General features: G+C 37.9%; 1 protein-coding gene across 1 annotated transcript in view; it reads right to left on the bottom strand.

Moving 5' to 3' along the window:
- The window catches only part of LMBR1 (limb development membrane protein 1), a 162,372-nt gene that overhangs the window by 84,730 nt on the left and 66,249 nt on the right, over window positions 1–11,393 (bottom strand). The window contains exon 5 of the mRNA XM_079152646.1: window positions 6,417–6,520. Coding sequence (XP_079008772.1) covers window positions 6,417–6,520 — 104 coding nt within the window. The remainder of the gene's footprint in view (window positions 1–6,416; window positions 6,521–11,393) is intronic.

Below are 11,393 nucleotides of genomic sequence, written 5' to 3'. Positions count from 1 at the left end.
TTATGACTATGGTTGATGATAACATCAACTTCAATAAAGCAGCAAAGTTTGTAGTTCTAATATAGCCTACAGTGCCTGCAGAGAGCCACACATCCTGAGCAACACACGGCGCTGCACAAGTAAACACCAAACGATCCTATGCTGCAGAAAGACATAGCATTGCAACACACAAATTGACTCTTTACCCATTTAGACTTAAAGTGCTAATTACCCCTGCAACTTTCAAGTAATTGGTTTCAAAACTTCAAAAAAAAAAAAAAAAAAAAAAAAGAGCCTTTTAAAATAACATGACTTGATCACTGAAGTTTAAAGCTTTCCAAAACATTTCTACTAGGGTCTAAAATGTACTTTACCTTCAAGAAGGTTTTTTTTTCTTTCAAAGTATGCTACCTTTAATGCTAAAACCGATTTATTCTGCTTCAGTCAATGCCATTTCAAAATGTGAAAAACAATTTGGAATTTTAAAACTGCCCACAATAATAATATGTGAATAATTACGAGCTGACTCTACTGTATTTGGTTTCTTTCTGAACACATATAACATTAATATAAATAATATTAATAAGTAAAGAATAAACAAGAATATTTATTGGTTGAATGCATTTACAGACTACCATGAGGATAATGGTAGTTTAATAATAGTTAACATTTACAGTTACATTAAATGTGGTCCTGGGATATAGGCTTTACATAATAATCTTGTCTTGTATAATCTTGAAAATAATACAGTAAGGTAAGAATCTTTATTGTAGCCATCTTATAGAAAGGTTCAGATGAAGTAACCGCCCAGGCAGCTGTCTCTAAAGCCCACTCCTTCTTCCTTACCTTTGTGTCCTCCCTCTTTCTTCCCTGGCCTCTGCCCCTGGACGTGCCCATACATTCAGACTCCCCACTCGAGAGTTATTTTCCCTCCTCTGCCTTCTGGACACAACCCCCTCACTCTCCCTCTTTTACTAGCATGAGAAACAAAACCTTTTTGTTTCACAGCACCTATTCATTCTAAACTTCCCACGTCAGATCAATGATAACCATCAGGGTTCTAACTGCACCCCCCTTTTAAAATTTGTTCTAATGAGTTATATGTGACAGCAGAATGCACTCTATTCATTGTACACAGGTGGAGCACAGCTTCTCATTTCTCTGGTAGAAACGTACACCTTGTAGAGTCACACCATTCTTGTGATCATATATGTACCTAGAGTAATGATGTCAATCTCATTTCATCATCTTTCCCACTCCCATGCCCCCTCCCCTCCACTCACTGCCCTCTGCTCCAAAGCTCCTCCATGCTTCCCTTGCCCCCCACATTATGGATCAACATACACATATCAGAGAAAACATTTGGCCTTTGGTTTTTTGAGATTGGCTTATTTCACTTAACATGATATTCTCCAACTCCATTCATCTACCTGCAGATGCCATAATTTTATTCTCCTTTAAGGCTGAGTAATATTCCATTGTGTATATATACACCACAGTTTCTTTATCCATTCATCTGTTGAAGGGCATCTTAGGTTGGTTCCAGAGCTTAGCTATTGTGAACTGGGATGCTATAAACATTGATGTGGCCACATCACTGTAGTATGCAGATTTTAAGTCCTTTGGGTATAGACTGAGGAGTGGGATAGCTGGGTCAAATGGTGATTCCATTCCAAGTTTTCTACAGAGTGTCATTGCACCAATTTGCAGTCCCACCAGCAATGTATGAGTGTACCTTTTTCCCCATATCCTCGCCAACACTTATTGTTGCTTGTATTCTTAATCGCTGCCATTCTGACTGGAGTGAGATGAAATTTTAGAGTGGTTTTGATTTGCATTTCTATAATTACTAAAGATGTTAAACATTTTTTCATGTATTTATTGATTGACTTCTGTGAAGTGTCTGCTCAGTTCCTTTGCCCATGTATTGATTGGGTTAATTGTTTTTTTGTTTTTTGTTTTTGTTTTGTTTTTTTTTTTTTGGTGTTAAGTTTTTGGGACCTTAGAAGATGGAAAGATCCCCTATGTTCTTGGATAGGCAGAATTAATATTGTCAAAATGGTCTCACTACCAAAAGCGTTACACAGATTCAATGCGATTCCAATTAAAATCTCAATGTCTTTTATCATAGAAATAGAGAAAGCAATGATTAAATTCATTTGGAAAAATAAGAGACCTAGACTAGTCAAAGCAATCCTTAGCAAGAAAAGTGAAGCAGTAAGTATCACAACGCCAGATCTTAAACTATACTAGAGAGCTATAGTAACAAAAACAGCACAGTATTGGCACCAAAATAGACAGATGGTACAGAATAGAAGACAGAGAGACAAACCCACATAAATACAGTTATCTCATACTAGACAAAGGTGCCAAAAACATACATTGGAGAAAAGATAGCCTCTTCAACAAATGGTCCTGGGAAAACTGGAAATCCATACGCAGCAAAATGAAATAAATCCCTGTCTCTCACCCTACATAAAATTCAACTCAAAATGGATTGATGACCTAGAAATTAGATCAGAGACCCTGTGCCTAATGGAAGAAAAAGAGGGCCCAAATCTTCATCATGTTGGCTTAGCACCTGACTTCCTTAACAAGACTCCTAAAGTGCAAGAAATAAAATCAAGAATTAATTGCCTCCTTTTTAAATCCTTCACTGGGTCTGGGAATTACCTGTCTGATAATCACAACTGTATCACACAAACATTCAACATTTTAGTTCCATCTGAGGTCATGAAGTTCACTGGAGACCCCAAAGTGTTTTAAGAGACTAACATGGTCAAATACATGCTTAGGAAAGAATGTTCTTCTAATCATTTATAGAGAGACTAGGAGAAAAAAAAAGAAAAAGAAAAAAACATAAAGGGAAGAACTATACAACTGTGTATTAGTGTAGTTGTAACATCCCGCTTCCTCTTGAGTTCCTGTTCAGCTGATTCTCCCTTTTGACCCTCAGTCTTTGAAGGGGAAGAGGAGGAAAGTAATGTCACTGAGTTTTATTTGTGAGTTTTTTAAAATCCTACAGAATGGTGCTAATTCTGCTTCATCATATGCAGCCAAGTCCCTTCCCTGGATGGTTGGTTCACTACATGTAGGCAAGTCCCTTCCCTGACTGGCTGGGCACTTGGAGATAGCTGAGCCCCTCTCCTGGATAGTCAGTTCATAAGAAGGGTGAAGTGGGCTATCTATGTCACATGCTATTTTGAAAAATTATCTAGCTAACAATTAGAATTTCACAGAGAACACTAGGTAGATACTTCCACAACACCAAACATGAACATATTTAACACTGAGCAGTTCCAGCTCTGTTTTACATTTGGTAACACTGCACAAAAGGCAGTGTTAGGAAAAGGTAGAGCTTTCATACGGAAAACAAACATCAACAGGCAGTCTTTGTGACACAGACTAACACGTTCTGTTGAACGGAGCTGGATGCATGACTAACTCGCATAGTAATCTCTCTACAAAACACAGTGCCAAGCACTTCCTGGCGCATGTACTCCTGGTGTTCCTTCCCTTAGTGACATATGTAGAAACTCTAAAATGTGTAATTCACTTAAATGAAAATCCTTTGCCAGCTCCCTGTTGTCTACAGCAGGAAATCTAAACGGCCTGGCAGAGGATCGGTGCTTCCAGAACCTGACCCTGAGGGCTACTTGTGCATCTCAACTCTCATGGTTTACATCTAGGTACCAGTCTTCTCCCTTGATTCAGTTAGAGCTCTGGGTCATGGCGCAAGCCTGGAATGTCACCCTCTGAAACACTGCTGATGGGTCAGCTCCCAGTTGGATCCCAGTGGGCCTTGCAGCCTGCCCTGAGTCCCTAGCAGAGCAAGATATCTGTTTCTTTCAGCATCTCCCTTAGTACCTCATGAATAAGTTCATCAAACTGCATCTGGTTTGCAACTGTAATTTCTCCATCTTTCCTTGAAAACAGGGGACCCATTTATTCATTTGTGTCCCCGGAAATTTCCTATAACACTAACTAGTACAGAGGAATTGCTAACTCCTATAATAACTAACTAGCTGACTGCTTCATAAAACTCTTGAGTAAACATCCATCAAAAGCTCTAGCCTCGCCAGGTGTGGTGGTGCACACCTGTAATCCCAGCAGCTCAGGAGGCTGAGGCAGGAGGATCACAAGTTCAAAGTCAGCCTCAGCAATGGTGAGGCGATAAGCAACTCAGTGAGACTTGTCTCTAAATAAAAAACGGAATAGGGCTAGAGATGTGGCTCAGTGGTTGAGTGCCCTCAGTTCAAACCCTGATACCAAAAAACACAATAACAACAAAAACAAAAAGCTCTAGCTCCAAACTCCAAAATTCTATAGAAGCCACCATCTCAAGAGTCTCCAGTGCCCCTTTTCTGCCGTTCCGTCTTTTTAGTTCCACATAGTGGTAAGTATCTTATAGGCCATTCTCCTGGAGCTCTCTGTCCCTTGGCTTCCAGGAGGTCACCCCTTTTCCTCACGCTAGCGTCACTCAGAACTCTTCCGTGCTCCTCTCCTCTAACAGTGTACCACGTCCACGCTATGTCCTTGGCCACCTCGTCTTCCTTGCTGGCTTTATTTGTGTTCCCCTGAGTGCTGACTGAAGAACACCAACCTGGGGAAGGTCAGACATGACCCTAGATTTTCTGTTCTGGTACTATTTTACATGTGTGGCTCCTAGACAATCTGATACAATTTAATATCAATTTTCTCTTTATAGAAGAAGAGTTTGAACTAAATCCCTTTCAGCAATAATTTGTATCACTTCTTCAAGAAACTATAAATCATCAAAACCATCAAATAGCTTTCTAAGTTGAAAGAATATAATTTTTTAACAGTACATGATTTTAATTGTCAATCTTAGTAATATACCTGGATAAAAAAATGTCCAACATATAAAAGTCAGTTTTATCAATGTGTGGATTGACTGCCAAACACATTCATTCATTCTGATCTCGAACATTTACTAAATATGAAGTTAGCTGTTACTTTTCAGCTAACTGTAACATGTTCACATGTGGAATAACAGCCAGAATACAGAACGGTGAGTCTGCGGGAATAACACTATAATCATCACCTCAGTGATTCACTGCATCCTTAAAATGTATGGTATTTAAGGCTTAAAGTCAGAAGAACTGCCAAGGGCTAAATAATATCACTTCTAAGATCCCACACAAAGTTACATAAAATAAAAAGTAATAATAATTTACATGCAGTTTACAATTTCCCATGCCAAATTTCCTGAATTGGCATCATAGTATTATTCAATAATAAGATATATCAGCACATTTCATTTCATATACCACAACATATTGAATAGAATTAAAAGCCAGAAGGCAAAACATGCTAAACTATAACATTAGACTCACTTTGTCAAGTTTTTTAAATGTATTAACTACTTAAATCTTTGCCTTATTTTCCAAAAATTTATGGCAAAGAACTACATAGATTATATAGAGAACATAGTTTATTTTTCTTTAAAATACTGTATTCAAAGACAATGTGGCATATATACGCGATGGGATATTACTCAGCCATAATGAAGAATAAAATCATGGCATTTTGCCAGTAAATGGATGGAACTAGAGACTATCATGCTAAGTGAAATAAGCCAATTCCAAAAAACTCAAGGCCAAGTGTTCTGATATGCAGATGCTAACACTCAATAAAGGGGGTGGATAGAAGCTAAGTGCCTTAGACAAAGGTGAGTGAAGAGAAGGCCGTAGGGATGGGAATAGGAAAGACAGTAGAGTGGATCAGACATAACTGTCCTGTGTGCACATACGAACACACAACCACACCACGTATAACCACAGCAGGGGAGTTATACTCCACGTATGTATGATGTGTCAGAATACATTCTGCTGTCATATATAACCAAAAAGAATAAACGATTTTTTAAATACTGTATTCAGGGATAAGTACTTCCTCTTTTAAAGTCTTGATTCTTTTATGAAGTTCCTGAGACGTCTCCCAGTTTGTCCTTTTCTAAGCCTTCCACATTTACCTAGATCTGCTATTCTCAGTATCCTGGGAATATGACTACCTAATAAAGCATATCCAATTTTAAAATGTGCTACTGCCCTGAAAATATTGTATGTGAGATAGCGTTTACATCAAGATGTATTTTAAGATTTTTAGAATCTCATATCAAGCTCTAAAATTAAATGAGATGACCTAGAAAGCAGCAACCACCAACCATATAGGTTTATCCATTCCAAAGGAATACTCCCTAGATTAATGCATAGCACAAACATATGCAGGAGTTAAAGAAAACTTTCCCCATGAACATATAAAATAATTCATTATGCAATATTAATCATGGCTAAAATGTGGTTTTAACATTATTTATTAAACTTTTTATAATCTATTCAATTGCTTGTTTGCGCCTACTTCTTCTAGTTCAACATAAATGACATTTACTTAATTCCAAAACTCAACTTACTTACCTTTTTCAGGCCAGCAAAACCTTCTGACTCCAGAAAGAAAAATGCAAAGGGCATCACACAAATAAACAAAGGTTGGGAAAAGAGAGAAGCAAGATTCCACAAACCTGTAAAGAAGTTAACAAAAAAAAAAAAAAAAAGAAGAATCTCAGGTTAGATATTGACAGACCTTTTCAAAGTTCACTAAATGATGATGTTAATCAACATCTATACCTTTTAATACTAGAAGTAAACATAAACTTGAAATAATAATTTAAACTTAGAAAATAACTGCATATTTGTTAAACATTAACTTTGTAACTTGTACCTATTGGGAAAGGCCAATACAGAAACTACTTTTTCCTAGTGCCCTAAAATAAATTAACTAAAGATATGATGGTACAGAGATCCAAAGGCACAGGTCTTTAGACATGGAGGCACCAGAATATTTAAATTAGAGCCATTAGCATTTACTGAGCACTTAATAAATGCCAGATACTCTAATCACTTTACATGCATAATTCCCATTTAAGCCTCACAAACCCCTAAATAATAACTAGCATTACTGAGGCTAAAGTGCCAAGCATTCTTCTAAGTGATTTGCAAATCTTCCCCAACTCGTCTGCTCATCAAGCAGGCAGGCAGGCAGCACTGTGGACAGGGCTGGTTACCTCACTTGCCAAGGCTGCAGAACCTGCAACTGGCAGGGAGAACTATGCCTGAGACTTTAAAACCACTATACTACATCACAGAAGTTCCAGTGAACAATTCCAAGTGGAGGAAAGAAGGTAGCAGAGGCAAACAAGCTCACATGAGAGTTGCCCTTCTGGGGACATTTTGCACTCCTTTATAATGCTACAATAAAAGGCAGCAACTAAAATAAGAATAGATCTAGAAAGACAGACCTTTAGGTATGTCATTGGCAGAGTGGCTCAGTATCACCTATTTTTTTTAAAAAAAATCACTAGAATTTTAAATTGAGTCTCAAAATGATGGCTATCATCCTTACAAAAGTTTGTTAAGCAAAGATAAAAATCATGCAAAGTGTAATTTTAGTATAAATTCAGTGTACAGCATGCAAAAGAAACAGGCCCAGGTTCCTCCCATGTTTATTCCCAGGTAGGGCTCACAGCACTTCTGCACAGTCCTGCACATGCTGCCAGGGAACAGGTGAGCCACAGCAAGCCATTCCCCAACTACTCAGGTATGAAATGAATGTGCATGCTTTAGAATCGCTCTCATCTTTTTGAAATGTGTATAATTTAATTTAGCACTTGCATATCTTATCTAGAGAGATTCACTTTTTTTCTATAAAGTGACACAATTAATAATATGAATTTAGTTTCCTATCTAAAAGTCTGTATAGATTTTATGAATCTATATTAACCCATTTATCTTTGTAGAAATAAAATATTTTACAAAAATTTTTAGAAAGCAAGGACGTAACATCTTTTAGTGGAAAATTTTGAACTTTTTAAATTAAAATTGTTCTATATATTCTGACCCTTAAAAAATTACTTTTAAGCTAAAGTTGGGCATAGTGGTGCACACCTGTAGTGCCAGCCTCAGGAGGAACACCTAAGCTCCAAGTTCAAGATCAGCCTAGGCAACACAGTGAAAACACTGTTTCAAAAATAGTCATTGTATTGTTCCAATAACCAGAAAGACTACACACACACACACACACACCACACACACACACACATACTCCACACACACACACACTTCATTTCAGAGACTTGGTCCATGTCCTGTCTGCACTTCATGTGGCAACCCTTGTTAAGTCACAGGTTCTTCAGCTATAAAATGAGGCATAATGACATGTCTATAGCTGTTAAGTAGGCAGATGAAATATGCATGTACAAAAACCAGCACAATGCCTGTCAACAAAATGAGCACTTAGTGATCTGGTGATTCTATCACCAGTTCCTTTGCCAGATGCTACTAGTATGCAGTGCTGTCAGCCCCTCTGACACACTGCCATCCTTCAGTGTCCCCAGGCTCAGGTGTCGGAGTCACCCTTCATCTCGTTCTGCAGCTGCATCAGCTCCTGTGTTTGTTACCAGCAATCTGTATTTGTCCATCCACATTTCCCCTCCCTTATAAAAAGAGGTAAACTTCATGAACACTTTATCTAAAGTAAGAATAAATGAACCTGGTTCCACACTGTACCCTCCAGGTCCAGTTCATAAACTTTAGGTCATGGTCTCTGACCTCTATTTCAACTGCACGACAGCATTTTATCTTCTTCAGGGTTTCTAAATAAGTTATTCCAACACATAAGGTCTGACAATAATTAATATTATATGAACTATTATATACAAAATGGATATACTTTTGTAGGCTGGAGAACTATGATTGTTAATGTGTTGCTTTGTTCAGTCATGGTAGAAAACAAATGCTGGTTTTAACATCATTTATGTTGTAAAAGATAACATCATTATGTCAAAGATTATACACAATTTACATGAGGTAGCTTTAATCCACAGTTCTTTCTGAAAACTATAAAGAATTTGACTTACCATCTGTTACACCCTAACAGAGCAGGCACTGTGCTGAATGTGTGCTGGATGTGCACTGGATGTCAGGCACTGACATCTGTCAAGCCGGTCCTCGCTTCACAACCATCAAAAGGTGCCCTGCCCAGGGCAGAAAGAAGGCTACACCAATCTTTCTGAGTTGCTGACATGATTTTAGGGGCAAAAATAAAATATCCTATACTTCTCAATTCTTTATAGATGTCTACACTTGTATCACTATTATGTCTCTAGATCTAAGTTCCATGAGACATGCAGCACTTCTCTTCCTCATTTTGATTCCCAGGTGTCTACTCTAGTTCTAAAGAATCAGTTAACAGTGAGCTGCTTGGAAGATATATCCTATATAGGTAGCCATTAACAAGGAATCACCCTCTAGGAAAAGCTCACAGGCCAAACTAAGGGAATAATTTTAGAATTAATTCTAAATCATCAGTGCAAAATAAAGCACAATGTATGCAAAAAAATGAAAGGATTAATTTTCACAACTTTATTTAGCTATAGCTCACATAAATAAACTACACAGTGTAGCTATGGTTTATAGGTTGAGTGTATCCTGCCCCAAAGGCTCATGTGGTGGAAGCTTGGTCTCTAGTATGGCCAAACTGAGGTGGCAGAACCTTCAGAGGTGGGGCCTAGGAGAGGATCTGCCCTGGAGACAGGACAAGTGCTTTCCTCACAGGAGGCACTCATAGGAAATTTCTCGAGGGCAGTTGTTAAAAGAGATCCCACACCATACACTTGGCCCTCTCTGCACATAGATGGTCTTTCGGCTTCTCTGTGGCGACACTGCAGAAGCTCAGAACCATGATCTTGAACCTCTAGAACTGTGAGGTAAATACCACTTTCTTTCTGAAGTACCAGCCTTGGTACTCTGCTATAACTACATAAAATCGACTAATACATAGTATATATGATAAGTGCCTGGCATAAGAGCACACCACTGATACCAGTGCCACTTTCATTACCCTACGTCCTGTCACTCTCCTCCTACCCCTATTCCCAGTCAGCCATTGACTCCACACTTTAAAAAGCATTTTCTAGAATTTTATATAAGTGGATCATGCATTCTGCATTCGTTTTTACCTTCTGTCATCCAGTATATTGAGATTTTTTTCAACACTGTGATTTGCAGTAGCATATGGTCAGACCAAAACTTACTGAACTGCATCCACCTGTAAATGGGCACCTGGGCTGTTCCCATTTTGTGGCTATTTCAAATAAAGCCATTATGAACACTCATTCCCCTGTCTGTAGCAGACAAACGCTTTCCTTTCTTGTGAGTAAATACGAGGCATGGAATAGCTGGATCGTGCTGTAGGCATGTAGCTTATGAAAACATAGTGTTTTACACAGTGGCTGCATTTCACATTCCCACTAGCAAAGTTCCAGCTTACCTACACTCACACCAAAACATGGTAGGAGCAGTCTCTTTAGTTGTAGCCATTTCAACAGATGCATAGTGGTATGCTATTGCTGTTTTAATTTGCATTCCCCTTGTAAATAATGATGTGAACACCTGGTCATGAGCTTACTTGCCATTGATGTCTTTTTTGGTAGAATGTCTCTTCAAGTCTGTTACCCATTTTTATACTGGGTTATTTGCTTATTACTGAGTTTGACAAGTTCCTTATATACACTGGATACAAGATCTTTATCAGGTATGGATTTGCTAGGTATTTCCTCACAATATCTTTTCTTTCTCTTGTCTTAAAAAGAACAAAAATTTATTAAATTTAACAAAGTCAAGTTTATTGAAATTTTCTTTTCTGGATCATGATTTTGATATCCAAGAAATGATGACCTAGCCCAATATCACAAAGATTCTTCTATGATTTCTTCTATAATTTTATTATTTTAGGATTTGTATTTAAGTCCATGATCCTTGGGAGTTACTTTTTGTATATGGTGCCATGTATGAACAGAAGTTCATTTTTGCCTATGATTATCATCCAATTGTTCCACTCTTGAAAAGATGTTTTACTAAATTATCTTTGTACCTTTGTCAAAAACCAATTGATAATGTATATGTGTGTCTTAAAAGAGTCTCTAAATTAGGTATTAAGTCCTCCAACTTTGTTTTCTTTCGAAATTGTTAAGGCTATACTAAGTTCACTGTATTCTCATCTGAATTTTAGATCAACTTGTCAATTTCTACCCAAAAGCATGTTGGGATTTTGACAGGCATTGTGTTCAATTCACAGATTAACATGGGCAGAACTGATATCTTAACAATTTTGTTATGGATGGAATGTGTGTCACCAAATTCACAAATTGGAACCTTAATTCTCAATGCAATGACATCTGGAGTAAGGGCCTATGGAAGGTGGTGAGCTCACAAGAGTGCCACCTTCATGATGGGACAGTGCCTCTATAAGCAGCAGCAGGACAAAGTTTTCTTTCTCTCTCTCTGCTTTCCACGGTGCAAGGATACACAATGACCACCTGTGAAGCAAGAACCTCT

This window comes from Sciurus vulgaris (genome assembly GCF_902686455.1).
Source record: "Sciurus vulgaris genome assembly, chromosome: 8".
NCBI lineage: Eukaryota > Metazoa > Chordata > Mammalia > Rodentia > Sciuridae > Sciurus > Sciurus vulgaris.
The sequence above is the reverse complement of the archived record's forward strand: the minus strand, read 5'-3'. Positions and strand labels throughout refer to the sequence as shown.